Here is a 24,085-nt window from a genome sequence, read left to right on the forward strand (position 1 = left end):
TGTAAACAACAGGTAGCATGATGAGTTGCAGATAATTGGTCAGCTCAATTCAACAGTGAAAAATGCCCACAATATCACTTTAACTCAAGCTTGACTAAAAGCCATCAGAAATTCCTACAGATATTTGAAACATCCTCTAAAATTAAGCGTTAACAGCTTACATGAGAGACGTTTCTGAACTAAAAGCAAACAACAGATGGCAATGATTCCCAGTCAGCTGGGAACAAGGACTCAGTCGTGGATATCAGGTACAGTGTCACTATAATCAGATATGTTGGATCCCAGTAAAGTCTAGTATATTTGCATTTGTTTGCCAACAAACTCTTGCCAAGATTTCTATGTATAAATCTTTAATGCAAACTCCTCACCACGGCCAATCAACTGATGAAGGCAAGCGCAAGCCACTCGTATTATTCTGGAGTTCTCACAACAAACATGTCTTTCCAATATCAGGAGCACACACGAAATAATTTTAAACTAACTAACAACTGAGCATCTTTGTATAGCTTTCACCCCTTAACCAATAGGCACCAGCACAAACTCTTCTATTGAGAAGGAGTGCTGTATCAGAAGAAGATAGGGTGTCCCGGACTCGCATACAGTGTGAAAGAGTACTTTCAGTATGATGGTTGCAGTTTCAGTTTATTTGCACAATCAGCAAATACAAGCTGAAGCTCACACATACTAAGCAATCATAAAAAAGACGATCATAGTGTTCGAAAAAAACATTAGCACAAACTCCCCTCGTAGTCGTACCCGCTATTCGGTATGTCGACAATAGCCCCTTTAACATAATACAACAACAACAAGCATGGCGCCAATCATGAATATTTACGATTGCACAATGAATTTTTCGCAAATTAGCAGTCAGACTAGCGTTGTATCAATGTATAACGAACACCAACTTGTAAAATTAACATTTCGGAGCATACTTCTGCACGGAATACTTGGTACGGTAACACAAAAATGTGAAAATTTCAAAAATCTGAGCCCAGGAAATGAGGATTTTCCAACGTCTTTTTTTTCAAATTTTTCTCTCAGCCGCCAGCCTGATCAAGTGTGAGTGGGACAATCACCGCTACTACATCGAGTCCATCGCCTTCGACATGCAGCTAGTCCAGAGATACTGCATCGACGTTAAGACGTTAACTCTTGAGGTAATACACTTTTAAACAAGATTTTATGCAAACAGAATGGATCAAGCCAAATAGAAAGCCATTAATTTACATAAGCTGTATACTTCGCTTAATTATCTTCATTGCTTACAAGACCTAAGGATTACTGAGAGTACTTCCAGTCCTTCGGGTTGAACCTGTTCATGGTGTCTTGTGTTGAAAAGTTGCTTGTGGGCAAGCTTGTGTAGCGACACAAACAGCATATCCACTTACCTTGATGGCTCTTTTATGCAAGGACATTGACCGCTCAGGCTAATCTGTGACAATAATTTACGCACATGCATTCTTCTCAAGGCAAGTGCATGGGTAAATGAAATGGGCCGCCCTTGCGGATAGTGGGGTTTGTATATATTAGGAAGATTAGCCAGTGCAATCTGCACATGCTCATCAGGAACAACACATTATGCTTTACAGACTTTTTCATTAAAGAAAGTCTTTTCTGTTAACTTAAAGATTAAAGTGTTGTCCCTGGTTTACAAGTTAATCTGGGACAACACTAAAAGCACATGAATAAAGCTTTGTTTTCCCACAGCATGGCTTATTTATTAGAATATTTGTTGATTTATTTTGAAAAAAAAAACTAAAGACATCTACAGAAATTCCTTTAAGCAAACAGTGCAGACCCTGATGAGACGCCGCGTCATGTGGCCATGTGGCGTCTCATCTGGGTCTACGCTGTTTGCCAAGGCCTTTGTTTAGACGCTAGGCATAAATGGGTTTATTTGCAAATATGTGTTGACTTTCTGATAGCCACAAAATGTAAGTTAATTGTCATGTGTTACAGACATTTTCCTGCCATATTTTGTCAACTGTCCAAATGAACCAATCATCATCAAACCAGGGGAGGTAATCAATGTTTCAATGCCAAATGCAAAGGACAACTCAGGGTTGCAACCAACCATATCTACTGAGCCACAAAACTTCACAATTCCCTTCTTTGTTTTGAAGGTAAGCATATTCAAGGCAGGAAACTCACATTATATTCTCCATTTGCGCTGTCTAATATTTTCCTGTTCCGAACAAACTGGGAGAAACAATTATTTCTTCCATCCACCCATATATTGAAAGTATTGACACAACTTTTCTTTTGGTTAATTTTTCAATAAACAATTGATTAACATTTTTAGGAGATTGTTTAAGAAGCAATTTTGGCAATGACTATTTGTGGAAGAGTTATTTGCGATTTTGACACAGTAGAATGTATACTTGGGGAGATTTTGAAACAGTGCAGTAAATCCTTTATAGGTCAGCTAACAGGAAGGAACATAGCTGAAGATTAGATATTTTATGGGCGACCATTACACCATTGACCTCATGGTAGGGCCAGACATTTCTTAAAGTAGGCCTTGAACTTATAATATTTTTTTTCAGGATACAATTGTTCGGATCACTGCCTCAGACGAGATGTTAAACAGTGCTGTATGTAACCTTGCAATCCGGGTTAAAGGTACATATGTCAATTAGCCTTTCACCTACCTAACATTTCCAAATGTACATACCTTTAAAACTTTTTCTTTGTTTGTTAGTCGTTTTTTATATAGATTTTGGTGCCTCAGCATTTCAAACTAATCTTTCCCAGATTCACAGTCAGGTTCTCTGCCAACTGAGCAGCCTGGTTCTTTTATAACTATTTGTATCAAGGTTTGTTAGACAAAATGCTTCATGCAGGTGCTTTGTGGTAAATAACTTTAGATTGATATAGCTTTGGATAAAGAAATCTTGTATTACCTGCTTAATTACTTAGTTTTAATGGAGGTACATGATTTGTGATAAAGTTGTGTGTGTAGGTAGTCTACATGGTCACGATTGCATATCTGGGAAAAGCCCAGTTTTCCAAAAAGGAAGCTCAAATACATGTACTGTCCTATTGTAGACCCCAACCCATGCAAGATCCCAGTTGTATCAGAGGGCGTCGATTTCACAGAGAAAAAAACTGGCCAGTATGAGGCCACATGCAAACAGCATCGAATGTCTGTTGTTCCCCCTAGCACGATGTACACTTGCTCCAACAAGACTGGCTGGAGTCAGACCTTTGTTCCAGACTGTGTACCAGAAGGTGTGTAAGCATGATAAGTTTCACAGCAAAAATGGTTATGATGAAAATACCTCATAGTCATGCTCCATAAAAGCAGAAAGTGTAGTCCCTTAGGCTGTGCAGACTACACAAGCTAATCTTTTGCAATAACTTTTGAAATATTGAACATAGCAACTTGATATTTTGGCATGCATGTGTATCTCATGGAGCTGCACATTTTGAGTGGTGAAAGGTCAAGGTCATCCTTCAAGGTCAAAGGTCAACAAAAAAAACGGCGCATTAGAGGTTTCTGACAAACACATCTCTTGTTTGTAATTATTTTTTTTCAATGCCAATGACCCATGTTGTTGTTTTTCTCAAAAAATAATTGAACAAAAAAACATTGAATCGATTTTATTCATCATATGTATGGTGGAGTAGTTTTAATACTATGTATTCTCATGTTTTGAACAATATTTTTACCTGTCCAGCCTGGCTTTGAAGACCCCAATGCCCTGAAGACGCAAATCGTGCGTTACTGTGCGGTGTCCAGTATTGAGAACAGTCACCATGCGCCCATCACAGACATCATGTGGCTACCGGATCATGTCGAGGTATGACCTTCATACACAAAGGAGGTTGCAGCGTCTTAAGAAAATGCATTTGAGCCTTGTTCTAAAAAAACTGGGCTTCATGCATGTGCGTAAAGTGTCATCCCAGATTAGCCTGTGCAATCCGCACAGGCTAATTGGAGATGACACTTTCCGCCTAACTTGATTTTGCGAAGGAGGGACTTCCTTGAAACTAAAAATACCATAAAAGCGGAAAGTGTCAAACCCTGATTAGCCTGTGTGGACTGCACAGGCTTATCTGGGACGACACCTTACGCACATGTATTAAGCCCAGTTTTCTCAGAACGCGACTCATTTAATGCATTTAAGCCAAACTCTGCGAAAACCCTGGCTTATGTGCTTAAAGTGTCCAATATTAGCCTATGCAGTTCAAATAGGCTTGGCTTATCAGGGGTCGACACTTTCTACCTTCTTAGAATTTTTGTATAAAGAAAGTCTCTTTTGAAGGACAATACAGTCTATACTGAAAGCTTTGTCTCCAATAATCGGGTGCGGCTGGGCTACACAGGCTAATCTGGTCAAAGCTTTATTCACATTCATTAAGCCTGTTATTATTCACATTCATTAAGCCTGTTATTATTCACATTCATTAAGCCTGTTATTATTCACATTCATTAAGCCTGTTATTATTCACATTCATTAAGCCTGTTTTTATTCACATTTATTAAGCCTGTTATTATTCACATTCATTAAGCCTGTTATTTATTCACATTTATTAAGCATGTTATTATTCACATTCATTAAGCCTGTTATTATTCACATTCATTAAGCATGTTATTATTCACATTCATTAAGCCTGTTATTATTCACATTCATTAGGCTTGTTATTTTCAAAGACAAGCTTTTTTTTAATTAACATAAATAAACTTTACGAGTGTTAATTGTTTTTGTTGCATTAATCAGTAATGTATTAATTTCTTCAGTAGTGGTGTTTAAATTTTGTTCAGAAGTGGTTTTAACAGTTTACATAAATGATGTGTGGTATGAGTGGAATACAAATATGTACATGTTGATTAATTTCCAAAGGCATTATCAGCTATCATGTGTATACAGATGATTAAAAGTTCCCAAGACCTAACTATTTGACTGATTTCTCTCATGTTATTTTGCCCCTTTCAGATCAACAGAATGGGAGTGCCCCAGGAAAACAAGGGTTTTGAGTCCTGTCAGATATTCACATGTGCAACAGACAAGTAACTTTTTATATTTTAACCTGAATTTCAATGAAAAAAATATTTACAAGAAACTTACCATTTTAAATTTTTATTGTCCCAACCCAGCCACACAACTTGTGAACTTTCAGTGTTGTTTCTTTTCACCAATTTGGAATCCCTTTTGATTTGGAAAAAATGCGACATTTTGACTGAAGTTGGGAAAGATGTGTTGTTGTTGTTTTGCTATAAAATGCTTAAAAATTGAGAATAAAAGTGTATTCATAATTATATTTACTAAGGTTTAACTTCAAAAGATTGATGAGAGATGAACTAAATGTTAAGAATTGTTAGGTCTCTTTTGGGAAAAATATGTACCCTTTTCTGTATAGAAAATGGGGCTGAATACCAGCATCAAATTTGAAAAAACAACAACACTGACTTAGCTCAGCTAAGGTCAGCTACCGGTAAACATGTCATGTGTTTTTGTGAATTTGGGAAAAGGTACTGTGTCCCTTTAAGAGGGTATTGTATTTTTTGAAACTTATGTTTTGAGGATTTAAAAAATAATTAGTTTCTTATGGAAAACCACAATTCAAACATATTTACAATAATTGCTTTCACTTTATCCATTATACCCCTTGTTGCAGAGTAAAGTGGATGTACTTGAATTACCATGGATGTCTGTCCTTCTGTCTGTCTGGAAACAAATGTTAATCAAAATGTGCTTTTCTACACTTTTCAGCAATCAACATTCAAACGTGTCAGCAGTGTTCCTCATTACTTTTTTTATATCTTTCATTAAAATTATCAAAGTTATTATCTAAGTTATTCAACTTAGACTTTATATAATGTAATGAATATGCGTTTGCATCCTCTTGCAATTTTCAATATACAATATTAAAACTTGTACGTGTTGTTCCTTATTATATGAAGTTTAGCATGCCTGATTTTATCACTGTTATCAAAACAACTTTTCTGACATCACATGGTCTACAGGTGAATATTGGTTTGTAACATTATAAAGTAATCTCAGAACATTTTTTGAAATAATGTCCTTGGGATAAAATCTAGCCAGTCCCTAGGTGTTTCAAGGTAAACAAACACTAAATATGCAACAATAAATTAAACAAAAATCTTTAACAATCACATTGCCCAAAGGTTAAACATTTGTTTTGTTACATGGTAACACATCAAAATAACCCTCTGAAGCTAGTATTTGGTATATAACATTGTATACAAATGTAGTTGACCTTTACAAAGGTTTTAAAACCAAGCCCCTTGTGTAAAAATTGGCTGCGACCCATCATAGGGTAACATTTTGATGTTGTATCAACTTCTACATAAAAAATTATTACGACATTCTGCATGGGCAGTGGGGGCAAGAGTCTTCATCACTTCTGTGACAAAGTATAGTTTGTACATGTTATCACTTTGCGTTATTGCTAAAAAGAACATACATGTATAACAATCTACATGTACAACACAATTTAAAACTGGGTCTATTGAAAAATATATTATGTACATGTATACTAGAAACAGGCCCCTAAAATGGCATAAAAAAGGGCTGCTTGTCCCAGAAAAGTGCAAGCAAGTTACCAGTAAATTTGCAAAGATAAAAACAAGCAATATCCCATTCTGTTAATTTATGCTGAACTTGATGTTGATACTCATACAACATTTTCAGCTGTATCCTGGTTTGGGACACAAGACCTACCAAAGGACCACAACAACAACAACAGGGGGCCAAGCCCAAAGACAAGGACGGCACCAAAAACCCCATAGGCGTCCCCGACACCTTCAAGCACCTTGACCTCACATGGAAGCCCATGCTGAAGGTGGGGTGTAGCCCCTTAACCCTTTACTGCTCAGATACACTTTTTACCTATTTGTAGCCATTTAGAAAATCAAATGAAATTTAAGACCTTTCTTACTAGATTCAAGTTGTAACGGCTTCATTTCCAACCCTAAAATACTGATGAGCGGCAAACAGCATAAAATCTGAACAGACAGCGAGTAACTTGCAGGCTATTATGGTTTTATGCTGGTTGCATATAGCCCTTTTCACTTCACTTTGCTAAGGGTTAAAGCCCCTTAACTTTTATTCTTTAATGTGGGTGTTAACAATTTTGCAAAGGGGGGTTAGTAATAGGTCTTTAATAAATGATGAACATTGATTATTCATGATTCTTTAAGAATAAATTTGATACATTGTTTAACTAGGTATAGATGTCGTGCAGTGCTTTGTGAAATGTTTAATGCAAAATTAGTTCTGACTATGTATTATTGGCACACTTGCAATATGCAAATAAGTAATATTTTGTTCACATCATGAGCTGGTGTCTGGTAAAACTGGGCTTACTGCATGTGTGTTAAGTATCACCCCAGATAAGCATTTACATACTTTACTCACATGCTTTTAATCACTTTCCACCAAGACTAGATTTTTGTTGGATAGTGACTTTCTTTAAATTAAAAAATCCATAAAAGTAGAAAGTGTCGTCCCTGACTAGCCTCTGTGGACTTCTCAGTCTAATCTGGGACCATAATTTAAGCACATGCATTAAACTTAGTTTTCTCGGAGCGGGGCTCATGTTTGTTTCATACACTTTTCAATAACCTTATCCCACAGGTCCATCTCCACAAATCTGAGCCGGGCGGTGATCATGCACCAACAAAGTTCTCAATAGCAGAGAAGCAGGGGGATAGAGGGGCATGTAAGTTGAGTGGTAATTGAGAATGTGTACCCAGCATATATGGCAGCGTATGGGTAACATAAAGTGGCAGATACATGATGGTTCGGCAATCAGATCTTACAAAAAGTTTTTGCTTCATAAACATGTTTTATTTTCCAGTTACAAGTAGGCTAAGGGCAGGTTTTAATTCCAGTAAGAATTGTCCATAAAGTTAATCAGTAAAATGTTTTGTTTCAATTCTCTAATAATTGTTAACCAGGGCCCCTATTCACAAAGCTTCCATTGGGAATCTTAACCCTAGTTGTTCCTGAATGAAATTTTCAGATCATATATTCAAGGAAAAATCCTATGGTTTCAGCTCAGAAAAGGAGAAAATAGTTATCATTTTATCAATATTTACCATGGAATGTAAAAATATGTAAAATCAAACTAGCGAGAGAGTTCAGGAACTTTAGGATTTTAAGGAATTCTCTTAAGTTTGCTCCTTCGAGCTTTGTGAAAATGGGCTCTATACTGTTTATTATTTACTATGGAATAAAGTAGCTATGTATAGGATCTAACCAAAGTTTAGGAACATTTCTAAGTAAGTGAATTTTTACCTGGGCAGGTTTAATAATTATTGGTATGAAATCAATATTAAAATGCATGCTCTTTTTTCTTTTAAAAGTTGTGTATTTAAGTAATATCATGTTATGTTTATCCAGTCCTGCTCACCAAAATTGAGTCATGTGAGTTACTCCACTGTTCCAGTATCCAAGGCGACCGATGGTGGTGTCCCGGACAAGGAGGCAAGTGTGACTGGCGGATATTTCCATTCCGGGAAACCCGAGTCCGGCCGTGAGAAGAGGACCCTACAAACAGTCAAGACACATTTCTTTGTTGGCACCGAGGTATGAATGGTTTGCTCAGGGAAAATGGGGCATAATGCTTGTGCGTAAAGCATCGTCCAATATTAGCCAGAGCAGTTTGCATAGGCTAGTAAGGGACTACATTTTCCAGCTAATCTTATTTTTGCAAAGAAGAGACTTTAAACAATAAATATATTAGAATCGGAAAGTGTTGTCCCGGATTAGCCTGTACTGACTGATCAGGGACAACACTTTATGCACATGCATTAAGCCCAGTTTTTACCAGAGGGAGATACATTTTTTGAGTCTTTTTAAAGTTAGATATACAACTCTTATGTATTTGAGTAGATGTGGTGTATGGAAAATGACAGCATTTTCAGAAATGATTAACTGGAATTTGTTAGAGCTGAAAAGATAATGTCAAAGATTTAACTATTGTATTTTGAAAGACTCAATTTGATTATCCATGCTAACGCAGGCAAATAAAACTAGATTTTTGATATGATATTTAACTGAGTATTTGATGAAATATATTACTTGATAAATACCAGGATTGTTTATTAGAATCTGACTAGTAGGTTTATTTACTGATTAATTGACTGACATCATGATGTTTTTAGTTAATATCTCTTCATTATATTTGGTATGGTTGTTGCCCAACTGAGCTTTATAAGCCAGATAAGCCTGCGCAAACTTCACAGGCTTATCAAGGATGACACTTAACGCACATGCAATAAGCCCAGTTTTCACAGAATAAGGCTCAATTAATTGTGTAGATCACTAGGAAGGGTATTGGATATTTGACTGTTGGCATTGTTTGACTGAATGTCTGACAGGTAATTTGACTGGATGTTTGACACCATATTTGACTGAGTATTTGTGTTGTACATTTCAGGACGGGGAGGTGGTCTATGTTGACTGGATGCCACAGAAGGATCAGGACACAGGCAAGATCCAAAGTAAGCTAACCATGTTTGCCTTATAAACACTTTATTTTTAAGTTAAACTTTGTTTAGATAATCTTTCATTACCAGAATAATTATTTTCTACTCACTGTAGTTACTTATCGACTATTTTAACATAAAAAATAAACAAGACACAATCATTTTTCTCTAATCAATTAATGAAATAAACCATTTGATACATCACATATAAAGGTTGCATTTGTGGGTACTGATTATGGGGATGTAGGTGTGGGGGTTGGAACACATTTGTGTTTGTTATGGTAAATTGTCCGTACTTTTGAAATGACTGCAACGCAAATCTTGATCAAGCTGTTACCAGACCAGACCAGAATTCTCTACGTTAAATCCAATCATTGGGGACACAATGGCTGTTTTGCAAAGGAAGTCATTTCATAAGATGCCCTTTGATTTTGAAAATATCAACAAAGCTTGAATTCTCACTGATGACTTAGTAAAGTCAACACACTTTGCCATTTTTAATTGAAAGATGTGCCTTACATGAGCAGCGTCCATTTCACTAAATAGCAGTGCTTTGTTTACTTATTTGGAGTAAAAATTGGAAAAAATATGGCTCATGTACTACCATATATCAGATAAAAAAAATATGCAGAAGTCATTTAATTTCAATTTGATTTGACCATTTTAGCAAATATAAATACAGTTGTTTGTAACCGTTTTTCAGCGCCAAAACCAGATTTCTATCACACCATGCATGACGGGCCCATCATGACGGTCCAGCGATCCCCATTTTTCATGGATATCCTCCTTGTGGTTGGCGGTTGGAACTTCACAATCTGGAAAGAGGCTGTTGTTGTGAGTGATCCCCCTTGAGTTTGATGAATATTTTAACCCTTCCATGCTGGGTGGCCCTGTATACTTTATGTTTGTCTACCTTTGCCAAATGTCACATTTATGTTAATTCAGTTGTTTGGTTTTCAATTTACATATGTTCATTTATTTAATCAATGATTTATGTATTAGTTTTTTTACCGGTAGTTGTATTCATTTTCAGTAGAACCTTTACTCAATAACCCATAAAATACTTTAATTTGAGTTATGCTATTATATAAACACTAAGCTAATAACCTATACTTACAAATGGTAACCTTGTCTTAGTTGCACGTTATTTATTGTTTCTGCACAAATTAATATTGATGTATAATGTATCCTAGCATTTTTTACATTTTGCTATGGAATGCATAGAAGGATATTAGATGAACAAAACACTCTAGAAGGTTCTTCTGTCTGGATGTTTGTGTTATGTACTTCAAACATAATGAGTACAATGGAAGCTAAAAATCTCTGGATGTGTGAGGCAATATTGCGTCTGCCCAAGATTTCTACATAAACCTACTCATTTTTGTTAAAAAGCTGCCTGTTTAACATTCAGCAACTATTTTGTGGTGATCATTGATACTCCCTCTTACCTGTATGCGCCACTGTGCTTTTGTTCTTTTTAATTACGCTTTGAAGTAAGGAGACATGTTACAGTTGTGGTCACACTGGGCCTTACATTAAGATCAGCTCTGAAATGCTGGAGATCTCTGTGAATGGAATGGTTCTTTTATTGTAACTATTATGCTTGCTTACCAATAATACTTAAAATATATAAAAATAGAATCAATTTCTAAAATCATAGAATAACATATTGATCTTTTTATGACTAAAGTATTGCATCTACGTTTTTATAACATCAATAATGATACCTAAAGAGCTTTAATACTTAAATGGATGATGTTCTTGAAAATTAAAATCACCTGACCACTTCTTTGCCTTGACAATTACCTTCTTTTTGACATAGAGTAATTCAGAAGGTACAATTCATGGTTAACCTGTAATGATGTTTTTATGCTCCCCGAAAATTTTCGGGGAGCATATAGTTGCCAGTTTGTCCTTCCTTACTTCCTTCCGTCACACTTTTGTTACAGTTTCTCATAGCGCATTTAATATTTTACCAATCTCTTACATATTTGGCATGTAGGTACCTTGCATGGACCTCTACCTTTTTATGAGGATTGAGGTCACTAGGGTCAAGGTCACTGAGGCTAATTATAGATTTTCTCAAGGTCAAACAAAAGGAACATCCATCGTTTTCAACGATACTTGTTTGTTTTGAACTGCAATACAGTTTGCTGCAAATCATTGCTACTTGCATAAATATTATATAGAAACAATTTTAACAAACTCACATTATCTGACCTGATGTTGACACCTTCTAAATATGGCATAATTCTGAAGGTCAAAATACCTGGTTGACCCAAAAAACGCATTTTCTCAAACATAAATACTCCTTGCTGGAAAGCTTTGCTACATGAATGGGTGATGTCTTTGAAGACTATCAACACGCACACATCACCTGACCTGATTTAGACGTTTACATTGACCTTTGTGTGGCCTAAACTAATCAAGAAAGTCTGAAGTCTTGGTTTCCTAAAAATGACACGTTTTGTCTAACAACCATAGCGATTGCCACAAAGTTTTGATACTTGCCTGGATAATGTCTTTCAACACACCCATATCACCTGAATGTTTATCTTGTCATTGCCCTTCTAATGAACAACAATCCCATACATATATATAGCTATTCTTATAGTACATTTTATCATGTAAATCTAGTTGGTTTTGGTCTATAGTAATTGATATAAAATCTTCCCATATTATAAGTTCCACTCAGGGTTGGCAAAACAGGATTTGGTCATAATTGTTTTTACACTTTCTTGTACATTCAGTATTTTGGAATTTGGCAAAATAATGTCCCTTTTCAGTTTATGTTCGTGGAATAAGCAACCAATTTTGCCACCCCTTCCCCTTTTTTAGTTCTATATTTTCTTTCCTAACTGACCTATTCCTTGTTACCTAGTTCACCATTTCTTTGCAAGCCTCACTTTTATTAACAGATCGACAAGAATAACCCAAGCTCTGCTGAATCGGTAAGTGGATTCGCACCAGTGTGGCGGAGTTGCATTGAATTGAATGTTTGTGACGTTTGTCTTATATATCTGGTGTAAAATAGATGCAAATATTTAGAAACTGATATTTTACATCAGTAATTTTATGTACATTAAAGAACTGCGCAATTTTAGAGAAAGAAAGCTAGAGAATTGAACAGAATGTCTGAGCAACAATACATTTAAGCCCCGCTGTGGAATAGCCTGATTGTCAGTATATGAGTCAAGTGTCGTCCCAGATAACATGTGCAGTATGCACCAAGGACGACACTTTCAGTTTTTACAGATTTTATTTGTTTAAAGAAAGTCTCTTCTTAATGAAAATCTAGTTTTGGAGGAAAATGTTGTATCTGATTAGCCTATGCTGACTACACAGGCTTATCTGGGACAAATCTTACACTCATGCATTAACCCTTTCAGTGCGGGAACCGAATTTTGAAGGCCTTTGCAAACAGTTTGGATCCAGATGAGACGCCACAGAACGTGGCGTCTCATCAGGATCCAAACTGTTTGCTATTCGGATAGTATTCTTTGAAAAAAATCGAAGAAAATGCTAATTTTAGAAATTCAGCAGACGACATTTTAGCAGAAGACAAATTTCCCAGCATTCAAAGGGTTAAAACCCATTTCTGAGAGCAAGGCTCATGTAATTGGTTGATTACAAAATTGAAACACTGTACACTGATTTGCATCTGGCTTTGTCAATTTCAAATTAGCTGATAGCCATTATTAAAGACAAATGTGTTAAGTACTAGCCAAATATATCTTATGACCTGTATTGTAGCATCTTATCGTAACAGAACCAATCACACCTGGTAGGCATATACATGGCAATACCATAAGTGTTATAGTTTAGCTCAAGTTTGTACTACCAAGTATTTCAATTCAATTTTGCATCAAAATAACGCGAACTGTAAATCAGTCTGTACTAATTGAGTCAGTCTCTGGGAAAACGGGTCTAAATGCATGTGCGTAAAGTATTGTCCCAGATTAGCTTGTGCATTCCGCATATGTTTATCAACAACAACACTTTCCGCCTAGTGTGGATTTTTGTTGAGAAGAGACAAAATCTAATAAAAGCAAAAGTGTTTTCCCTGATAAGCCAGTAATAGCACAGGCTGATAAGGCACAATACTTTATGCACATGTATTGAGACCAGAGACAGACACAATTAATTACAAAATGGTGGGATATTTGTGAATTCTGGCTAAATATGTATTGTTGCTCTGGCTAGCTGTAGACATTGTTTATTGAAGATTTTTTAGTGTATTAGACTCTCATATTGTAATAAATTCATCAAATGGATAACATTCGAAAAAAATAAGTTACTATATATGAATACACGTAGTATTACTTTGTGTGATGTCACAGATTATGTTTACTTGATTCATAATTATTATCCCGCGCCATAGGCGGAGGGATTTTGTTTTGGCTTTGTCCGTCCTTCTGTCTTTCCGTCCGTCCATCCTTCTGTCCGTCCGGAGCCATATCTTGGAAGTGCTTTGGGGGATTTCATTGAAACTTGTTATGAGTATATATATGGATAAGAGGATGATGCACGCCAAATGGCATTGTATACCATCTGTAAATAACGAAGTTATGGCCCTTTGAAACTTGAAAAAATGCTTTTTGTGTGTGTCCGGAGCCATATCTCGGAAGTGCTTTGGCGGATTTCATTGAAACTTGGTATGAGTATATATATGGATAAGAGGATGATGCACGTCAAATGGCATTGTACACCATCTGTAAATAACGGAGTTATGGCCCTTATATTGAAAAAATGCTTTTTTGAGTGTCAAATATAACCCTTTTGTGTTCAGAAGCATATTGGCGGGGGATATCAATTCAACGAATTTGCTTGTTGTTATATCATCCGTGTAATTGAAGTATACAGTAAGCACATGCACATATTCTTTATATGTTTATTCATTGTAAATGAACTGTTAAGTAATTCAATTAGTCATATTATTTTGGCATACATTGGAAAGTTTTCTAATGTTTGAAGTTTAATTTTTAGCTCGTCTGTTTTCAGAGAAAACCCGAGGTATTGTCATAGCCAACTTGTCCACGGTCTTCTTCGTGCTAAAACCTTAACATCGGCTCTAAAATAAAAGTGCTTCCACCTACAACTTTGAAACTTCATATGTAGCTGCACCTCGATGAGTTCTACACGCCAAACCTATTTTTTGGTCGAAGGTCAAGGTCACTGTGACCTCATAAAAAATTCCAAAAAAATCTTATGACAAGCTTTCATTTATTCAAAACTGCACACGCAGCCGAGCATTTGCACCCGTTATGCGGTACACTTGTTCCTTTAGTATTATCTCCTGCATTTAACAACATTTGTGAACGTAAATATTTTATTCATAAGAATTCTTGTTTAACCAATAATTTATATGAAAATTTTTTTAGGCCAAGTTTATGGCTGTGTATTTAATGTTATATTAGCTGAAAACTTTGAACGTTGCTGAAAACGATGCATTAAAGGTAATTTGATGCATTAAAGGTAATTTGTTGACGAGTCGTTTTGTGTTAATATGTTTGACAATGTTTGCAGAACGAGTTTAACTGTTATTGTGTTGTCTAATTTGTTTTACAAAAACAACAGTCATTGTTATAATATGTTAAATACCTTTGTGCAACAACAAAAAAGACAATTTTACTTCATTTGGATATTAGAAAAGTATCGTAGAAAAAATAGGTATGGATATATGTCTAATTTTTGTTAGAGTTGAATTTTGTTGATAATAATGATTTTCCTTGAAAGTGATTTACCTGTGTGGTATGAAGGCTTTTTGTATATGTTTGTTTGTACCTTAGTCAATAATTGGTAACTGTTCAATGGTAAAAGCAATGCATTTTACATCAGGTTTTACTTTTGCTATTTCTGAATCCCAGAAATTGTTTTTTTTTAAAGTTCTAACATTGTCTTCAGTATCCATCATAAGTATTTTTTATTTGATATATAATTGTCATTATAAAGATCCCTTTAACAACTAATAACAAATACAAAACAAATACTACCAGCTTATAACTAACAAAACAAAAAAAACATGTTAAACTACAAAATCCTACCTTTTTTCGCCAACTGCATGTGCATAAAGTGTTGTCCCAGAGTAGCCTGTGCAGTTTGCACAGGCTAATCAAGTAAGAAACTTTCCACTTTTATGGTAAGTTTTGTTTAAAGGAAGTCTCTTCTGGTGACAATCCAGTTTAGGTGGAAAGTTTTGCTCCTGATGAGCCTGTGCGGGCTGCACAGGCTGATATGGGACGACACTTTAGGCACAGACATTAAGCCAATTTTTTTCCAGAACAAGGCTAAATTAAAACTCTCCTGCCAATTTCAGTCAGGACCGATCCTCCAGTCTGCCCCAAACCCAATCTGTATGACTTCCGGGTTTTGGTCCCCCTCCCGTCCGGGAGTGTTCTACATATCTAAGGTGGATGGCAGCGTCGACGTATGGGACTTACTGGACAAGACCCATGAACCCTCCATCACCCAGAGCGTGTCCCCATCAGCAATCACAAAGATTTACCCGCACGCAGTGTCTCGTAAGTTACTGAACCTAGGATTGGTGACATCTGAGTGGTTATATCAATAATATTGAAGTGTTGGAATGCAGTGTCTCTGTAACTTGAGAATTAAGATAAGTTGTGTAAATATATATCATGCTGCAATGTATTTATGATTATGTTATCATGTTCAACTAGCAAGTCATCATCAGCATTTTAATCAGTATCAAGATATAGCTATTCTGACATATTGTAAATCATCACTTTTTCAAATAAAAACGCTGTTCAACAATTGTGTTGTGTAGTGCAGATACTATGCTTTGTCTTTGTATTTTTAATGCATCCACTTTCAGAGGGGGGGCATATGATTTGCTCTGCCACACTTTCTCTGTGTGTTTGAATTTTGATTACCTTGTCATTGAAAAAGTATTGCTTCTAGAGTTGTCAGACTTTCTTTATTAATTGTTATGGATATTTTTGACATGACCACAGTGATGGAGCTCTCCTTTTTGCAACCAAAAACAATTTTAAACGCCTGTGAGTAGTGGCGAGATAAACAATGTGGGCTCAATATGTCGAAGAGTTTAAATCGGACCATTATGAAACATGATGACAATATAAATGGGCATAATATTTTAACGATATTCGATATTCAGTTAGATTTCTCAAAGTACTTCTGACTTATTATCTTTGAATTATTAGAAAGTTGCAAATTTAATGTTGTCTGCTCTGTTATGAGTGGGTTTTAGAGATGACATTTTCCATATAACAAGTTTTAAAGAATGACTTTGCATTTTAATTGTGGCTAGTCTAGTCAAGGTCAAGGTAATTTTTACTAAAAATTGCAAAACAGTTTCCACTCAAAACTTAAGTTTAGATGGAGGTATAGCATTCACATTTTGTGTGTAAACAGCTTTCCTGCAAACCTAAGCTGCGAATACCATTACAGTCCAGTCAGTTTATGGTCATGTGTTTTTTTACTAACATAGAATATCAGTTACTGCTCATTAACAGGTTGCTTTCATTTAGACCTAGATTGGGATTCCATTTGTTGCTAAATGGATGAAGGTCAATGTCAATTTTGCTAAAAATAGAATAATAGTATCTGCTCATTGACTTGAGTTTGGGCATGGTATTGTGCTGAAATTACAAGCAGTAGGGATTGAACATTAATTAGTTTCATTAAATTTGAATAATACTTAAAATTTCAGAATCTGGTTTTAAAGGACAAAGTTAGCTGGTTCTTGTCTTGACTGTAAATTTGTTGTTCTTCATGCAATTTTAAAACAACTTACCACAAATAATCACAAGGTGAAGAGAGGGTGTGTCAATTGTTAAGCCTACCTTAAAGGTCAGGCTCCCTTTAAAAGGTCAGACATTAAATACGAGCAATAAACAGCTTGTCCAGACTGTAACTTCTTTATTTATTATGCAATTTCAAAATAGTTTATAATAAATATTTACCATGTGGAGAGGACATGCAATGTGTAAAAACTGTCTCTCTACTTCGAATTTCTAGGTCACACCTAAATGTCACAGATTTAATGAGATTGCCCGGACTTAACCTTCAGAATTTGTCATGTTATTTTAAAATAACCAACCACAAATGTCCACCATAAGGAGACAGCATGTCTTGTGTAACACCTGTTTCCCTAACTCAAAGGTCAAGGTCACACTTAAAGTTCAAACATTAAAATTAAATTAGGCTGTAAAACAGATTTTCCAATTCATAACTTCATCATGCAGTTTTAAATAATTTATTGTAAATGTTCACCATGTGGAGACTTCATGTGATTCGTCAAATCATCACCCTAGCTTAAAGGTCAATGTTACAATTAGACTTCAAAAATTCAAATGGTCATAAATGAAACTGGTCAAATTAAGTTTTTATGGACTGTAATTTTGTCATTCATCATGCAATTTCTTAAATAATATACCAAAAATGTTCACCTTGTTGAGTCCTGTACTCCTTGGGCATAGGTCAAGGTCACACTAAAGGTCAAACATGTATATGGCACAGATTGTTAGTTAATTGCAAGTATTATTGAAAATGGATTCAATGTCTTGCTAACAGGCGTGTATCTGGTTTATTACTTTTTCTTGACATTTTATAACCTATGTTATGCATAGTAGTATTGCTGCTAGAAAGATGAAACTTTACTCTAAAGATCTTTCACAGATTTTAGTCTATGCTTATTGTCACACAACGACAACATTTGTACAGCTTTATTTCCCATGTATTGCAGACAAGCAGCACCTGTTGGCTGTGGGTGACAGTTCCGGTACCCTGCATATCCTGGAGATACCCTGGAGCCTGCGCCTGCCTGCACCCAATGAGGTCCGTACAGGGCCTCCTGTTACTAAAAATAATTCTGAGAAAACTTGGCTTAATGCATGTGCATAAAGTATGATTCCAGATTAGCCTGTGCAGTTTGCACAGGCTAATTAGGGATCACACTTTCCGCATACACTTGATTTCTGAGAAAAAAGACATCCTTTAAATGACAAATTTCATAAAAGCAGAAAGTGTCGTGCCTGTGCGGAATGCAAAAGCCAATTAATGCACATGCATTAAGACCAGTTTTCTAAGAATTAGGCTAAGCAAATATGTCAATAATTCTTAAAATGAATAAGCATTATATATTTTTTTATCTTGGGCTCAAGGCTTCTGAGATAAGTATCATTAGTGTACTCACTTTTTTAGTATACTGCAGTGTCTGGTGGTGTTCCTGCCTGTTTTCTAGTTACAACAAGTTCTGTATATTTGTTTGGTTCTCTTGTCCCACAGGTGACTGGGGTAGCCAACTACTTTGAGCGGGAAGTGAAGAGGCGAGGCTTCGTGGTGCAGAGGTGGGACTTCCGAGAGCATGAGAAGCGAGAACTTGAGGCTGAGGCCAAAAAGAAGGCTGGGGTAAGAACATAGCAGGCTGTTGTTTTTGTTTTTTTAGCTGACAGGCCTCGTTAAGACGGCCGAGATGATGTTGGTATATTTTCCCATTTTTGTTATTTGTCGCAAGAAAGTGACTATGAGTAAAAATGTGATGGTATTTATGTCAGATGTGCAAAAAATTTGGTCAAAATCGGTCAAGACATGCCCAAATTCAGTACAAAGATAGGGCTTTTCAATTTCTGTCCATGGACAGAAATGATCTAAATTTAAACACGCGCGGACCACATGTAAAACCACGTGACCATAGCATCATTGTTTACAACCCTATTTGCATGAATGATAAATAATCCTGTCATTACCAGTTTAAATATATGCTGTCTTACACATGCATATTTCGTTTAAAGCATGTTCACATTATGTTGTTTTATAGTGCCGATTTAATTTGTAAATACACTCCGTCTGATTTATGACTACATTTTCAATACTCGTATAACCCGCCCCATGTTAACTATACTATCGGCCGCTATTTTTACGTATTTAAATTTCAGCTTTATATCTCTACCGATATATCTCACTTTTATAGTCTGCTATGATTTTTTACCTTGTCAATATAAAATGCCTGTTAACGTTTAATTCATGGGCGCAGCCATCTTTATTTGTACATGTCATTGATTTGATTATTTTAAGCTCGTGTATAGAGTGTCGTTTACGTCAAGTTGTAATGTATTTTTCACACACGCAGCCATGTTTGTTTCGTATTGATATCGTTTATGTTATGAAGGTAGATAACTTGCTAATGTACAGGAAAAAACTTAAAATATGTCTAAACGTACACATTATTCACATTAATGGATTTAGATACAAACACAAACAAACTGTTTGTGTTATTTAGTAGTTCTTCTTTGTTTTTATATGCGCGGAAGTGGATATCACTTGAAATTGGCGCTCACGTGACCCAAAGCTTGCATACGTTACAGGTTAATAATAGTCTTGAGGATTCCGTTATGTACATGATTAGGTTTCATATTTTTTATGCTTTTGGCATTTTTTGGCACAATTTTTGCGAAAATCAGTATGGAAGAGTTAAGCTTTAGAATGTATCGGACGAATACTGATAAATTCTGGTCAGTTGAGATAAATGAATTGTGTGAGAAATATCAACTCGGGCGGCTTTAGTCAACTGTACCAATCAGCCAATGAGAAAGGGTATGCAAATGAGCAACTTCAATTTACAGCTGGTCATGCTATGTCTGTCAAATTGTGTATATGCCTGTATGCAGATCATAGGAGCCTTGTTCTGGGATATCTGGCTTAATGCATATGTGTGAAGTGTCCTAGATATGCCTGTGCTGTCTACTGAAGTGATGTCCTAGATATGCCTGTGCTGTCTACTGAAGTGATGTCCTAGATATGCCTGTGCTGTCTACTGAAGTGTTGTCCTAGATATGACTGTGCAGTCTTCTGAAGTGATGTCCTAGATATGCTTGTGCTGTCTACTGAAGTGATGTCCTAGATATGCCTGTGCTGTCTACTGAAGTGATGTCCTAGATGTGCATGTGCTGTCTACTGAAGTGATGTCCTAGATATGCCTGTGCTGTCTACTGAAGTGATGTCCTAGATATGCCTGTACTGTCTACTGAGGTCCTAGATATGCCTGTGCTGTCTACTGAAGTGATGTCCTAGATATGCCTGTGCTGTCTACTGAAGTGATGTCCTAGATATGCCTGTGCTGTCTACTGAAGTGATGTCCTAGATATGCTTGTGCTGTATACTGAAGTGATGTCCTAGATATGCCTGTGCTGTCTACTGAGGTCCTAGATATGCCTGTGCTGTCTACTGAAGTGATGTCCTAGATATGCCTGTGCTGTCTACTGAAGTGATGTCCTTGATATGCCTGTGCTGTCTACTGAAGTGATGTCCTGGATATGCCTGTGCTGTCTACTGAAGTGATGTCCTAGATATGCCTGTGCTGTCTACTGAAGTGATGTCCTAGATATGCCTGTGCTGTCTGCACAAGATATTCAGTGACAACACCTTCTGCCTAGACTGGATTTTCATATAGAAGAGCATTCATTTAAACAAAAAACACCATAGAAGCAGTAAGAGCCATGTGAGGACTGCAACGGCAATCTGGGAAGGCACTACGCACACAGTGTGATGTGGGTACTGCAACGGCAATCTGGGGAGGCACTACGCACACAGAGCCATGTGAGGACTGCAACTGCAATCTGGGAAGGCACTACGCACACAGAGCGATGTGAGGACTGCAACGGCAATCTGGGAAGGCACTACTACGCACACAGAACCATGTGAGGACTGCAACGGCAATCTGGGAAGGCACTACGCACACAGAGCCATGTGAGGACTGCAACGGCAATCTGGGAAGGCACTACACACACAGAGCCATGTGAGGACTGCAATGGCAATCTGGGAAGGAACTACGCACACAGAGCGATGTGAGGACTGCAACGGCAATCTGGGAAGGCACTACGCACACACTTTAAACCCAGTGTTCCCAGAATACAGCTCATATACATTCATAGGCTGGATACTCTTGATGAATGTTGACCCCTTATGATTTTCAAATCAAGAGAATAATGGTCAAGGTTTCAAGTAGGGTTTTGTTGCAATCCAAGTATACCTGTACCTGTTTTACAAACTTTTCTTGTTTAACCATTTTACTCCACAGGATTTAAGACAGGTTAGACCAACTTTGGTAAATTAAAAAAAAAATGTGTGTGTGTTTTTGCTCCATTTGTGCAATTTTTAATAGGCATTTGTTGAAAACTTGTGTTGGAAACAGTTATCAGTTATCATTGTATACAGTTTTATTTGCTATTTGTATGTCTTTCTTGTTCATTCAAAATGAAATTGGGATATTAAATTAATAGCCTTGTTTTAAACCAGAAAGTAGCAATGAGCATGAAATTGTGACATTATTTCTATATTATAAGTCTCTGAATCTCAGGTACCTCTTTACTATTATATTGTTTCAAACAATTATTATTATTGTAGGTATTGCTAACCAATATGAATAAAACGGTACAGTGCCTAAGGCATACAACACAGAATCCTTTTGCAAATTATGTTTTAATATAGACGACGCGCTTCTATAAAAAAATATTGATAAAGGCAATTAAATAAAATACAATATGAGAAATGTGAGAGAATCAAATTAACAATCCCAATTGGGGTGTATAGAAAACTGACAATAATGACATCTAAATGATTTAACTGATTTAAAAGTAAAGGTTGAGCACTGAGTCAAATAGAAGTTGTGGATAATTCATGTAGTACAAAGTGCAGATTATGTGTCAACAGATTGTGCTAAAACTCTCTAGGAAGAAGGTTTAAATGTAGTACAAAGTGCAGATTATGTGTCAACAGATTGTGCTAAAACTCTCTAGGAAGAATGTTCAAATGGAAAATATTTGTTGAGCACCACTCTGGGGAAACAGAACTTCATGCATGTGTGTATGTGTCATCCCAGATTAGCCTGTGCAGTGACAATCAGGGACATGTGTGTATGTGTCATCCCAGATTAGCCTGTGCAGTGACAATCAGGGACATGTGTGTATGTGCCATCCCAGATTAGCCTGTGCAGTGACAATCAGGGACATGTTTGTTTGTGCCATCCCAGATTAGCCTGTGCAGTGACAATCAGGGACATGTGTGTTTGTGTCATCCCAGATTAGCCTGTGCAGTGACAATCAGGGAAATGTGTGTATGTGCCATCCCAGATTAGCCTGTGCAGTCACAATCAGGGACATGTGTGTATGTGCCATCCCAGATTAGCCTGTGCAGTCACAATCAGGGACATGTGTGTATGTGCCATCCCAGATTAGCCTGTGCAGTGACAATCAGGGACATGTGCGTATGTGCCGTCCCAGATTAGCCTGTGCAGTGACAATCAGGGACATGTGTGTATGTGCCATCCCAGATTAGCCTGTGCAGTGACAATCAGGGACATGTGTGTATGTGTCATCCCAGATTAGCCTGTGCAGTGACAATCAGGGACATGTGTGTATGTGCCGTCCCAGATTAGCCTGTGCAGTGACAATCAGGGACATGTGTGTATGTGCCATCCCAGATTAGCATGTGCAGTGACAATCAGGGACATGTGTGTATGTGCCGTCCCAGATTAGCCTGTGCAGTGACAATCAGGGACATGTGCATTATGCCGTCCCAGATTAGCATGTGCAGTGACAATCAGAGACAATACTTACTGCATTCATGGCATTTTTCGTTTAAAAGAATTCTTTTCTTAATAAAAATCTAGATAAGGCGAAAAGTGTCATCCCAGATTAGCTTGTGTGGACTTCAGAGGCAAATCTAGGACAACAAATGACGCACATGCATTAAGCCCCATTTTCCCAAAATGGCTATTTACCGTTTGCAATGTTCCTTGTAACTGTAAGAATTTCCTTGTGTTGTGTCTATAGATTGCGCCGAATGTGCTGCTGACAGACGAGGAGATTGAGTACCGCTTGAAGCTGGAGTACCAGGCCTATATGGAGGCGGAGGGGAACTTCTTGCGAGAGCTTGGGATCACCAAGGAGGAGGAACCACTGCCCCAGACGTAGACCGGGTGTGTTTTATAAGTGGTGAAATTTGAGAGCGATGAAGGGAGGGCGACGGGGGTTATTATGCATTTTTTAAATTTTGTATACTCATGGCTAAAGTTCTTTCACACAAATGGACAAGAATATGTTTCAGAATTTTTAGTTCAGTACTTGCTCTGGCATGGAAAACCTGGAATTCATTCTGACGTTTATCTTCAAGTATGGTAAAATGTATGTATTTGAGCAGCACTCTGTGATAACCAGCTTTACTGCACGTGAGTTAAAGTGTCTAAACTCTCTGCTTTTATGGATTTTTCCGTTTACATGAATATGCTTCTTAATGCAAATCCAGTGTAGGCTGCAAGTGGTGTCCCTGATGAGTCTGTGCCCACTGCACAGATTTATATGGATAGACTCTTTACCCACTTGCATTGAGGCTGTATTTTTCCATAGAGCAGCTCACATACAATACATTCATTCTATGTCAGATACTATATTATAATGAGCAACTCCAGATGAGTTGCCCTGTCAATCATAACCAACATGTTATTGTTCCGACAAATAAACAAAATAGTTTGACATTTCCTTTTAAAAATCAACACTTTCTATTGTGTGTTAGAATTTTGTGAAAGCACCAACTGCCATGGTTTAACTAGTTAGACTTGTAATGCAAATTGTTTAACTTGTATTC

General features: G+C 36.8%; 2 protein-coding genes across 2 annotated transcripts; both read left to right on the plus strand.

The window, feature by feature from the left end:
- The first annotated feature begins 196 nt into the window (after positions 1-196).
- Positions 197-3,355, plus strand: LOC127863162 (uncharacterized). Its single transcript, XM_052402546.1, has 4 exons — positions 197-248; positions 1,960-2,123; positions 2,547-2,622; positions 3,049-3,355. Exons 1-4 carry the CDS (start codon positions 197-199, stop codon positions 3,237-3,239), a joined length of 483 nt encoding a protein of 160 aa, XP_052258506.1. The 3' UTR covers positions 3,240-3,355.
- Positions 3,356-3,661: 306 nt separating this feature from the next.
- On the plus strand, positions 3,662-23,972 carry LOC127863142 (dynein axonemal intermediate chain 3-like). The gene is made up of 13 exons (XM_052402530.1): positions 3,662-3,803; positions 4,941-5,014; positions 6,660-6,810; positions 7,605-7,689; positions 8,419-8,558; positions 9,412-9,475; positions 10,164-10,294; positions 12,379-12,411; positions 14,878-14,916; positions 15,777-15,981; positions 18,189-18,280; positions 18,731-18,853; positions 23,275-23,972. The coding sequence occupies exons 1-13, from the start codon at positions 3,780-3,782 to the stop codon at positions 23,413-23,415; spliced, it is 1,302 nt and encodes a 433-aa protein (XP_052258490.1). The 5' UTR covers positions 3,662-3,779; the 3' UTR covers positions 23,416-23,972.
- Positions 23,973-24,085: the final 113 nt, after the last annotated feature.

This window comes from Dreissena polymorpha, unplaced genomic scaffold (assembly GCF_020536995.1).
Source record: "Dreissena polymorpha isolate Duluth1 unplaced genomic scaffold, UMN_Dpol_1.0 chrUn001, whole genome shotgun sequence".
NCBI classification, from domain to species: domain Eukaryota; kingdom Metazoa; phylum Mollusca; class Bivalvia; order Myida; family Dreissenidae; genus Dreissena; species Dreissena polymorpha.

Bases quoted from the DNA above. Each gene is read 5' to 3' on its own strand.
- LOC127863162 (XM_052402546.1), top strand. From the start codon at position 197: ATGGCAATGATTCCCAGTCAGCTGGGAACAAGGACTCAGTCGTGGATA. The intron at 249-1,959 runs GTACAGTGTCAC...CATGTGTTACAG, and splicing joins GACTCAGTCGTGGATATCAG to ACATTTTCCTGCCATATTTT. The intron at 2,623-3,048 runs GTACATATGTCA...GTCCTATTGTAG, and splicing joins CCTTGCAATCCGGGTTAAAG to ACCCCAACCCATGCAAGATC.
- LOC127863142 (XM_052402530.1), top strand. From the start codon at position 3,780: ATGTGGCTACCGGATCATGTCGAG. The intron at 7,690-8,418 runs GTAAGTTGAGTG...CCACTGTTCCAG, and splicing joins GCAGGGGGATAGAGGGGCAT to TATCCAAGGCGACCGATGGT. The intron at 18,854-23,274 runs GTAAGAACATAG...TTGTGTCTATAG, and splicing joins AGGCCAAAAAGAAGGCTGGG to ATTGCGCCGAATGTGCTGCT.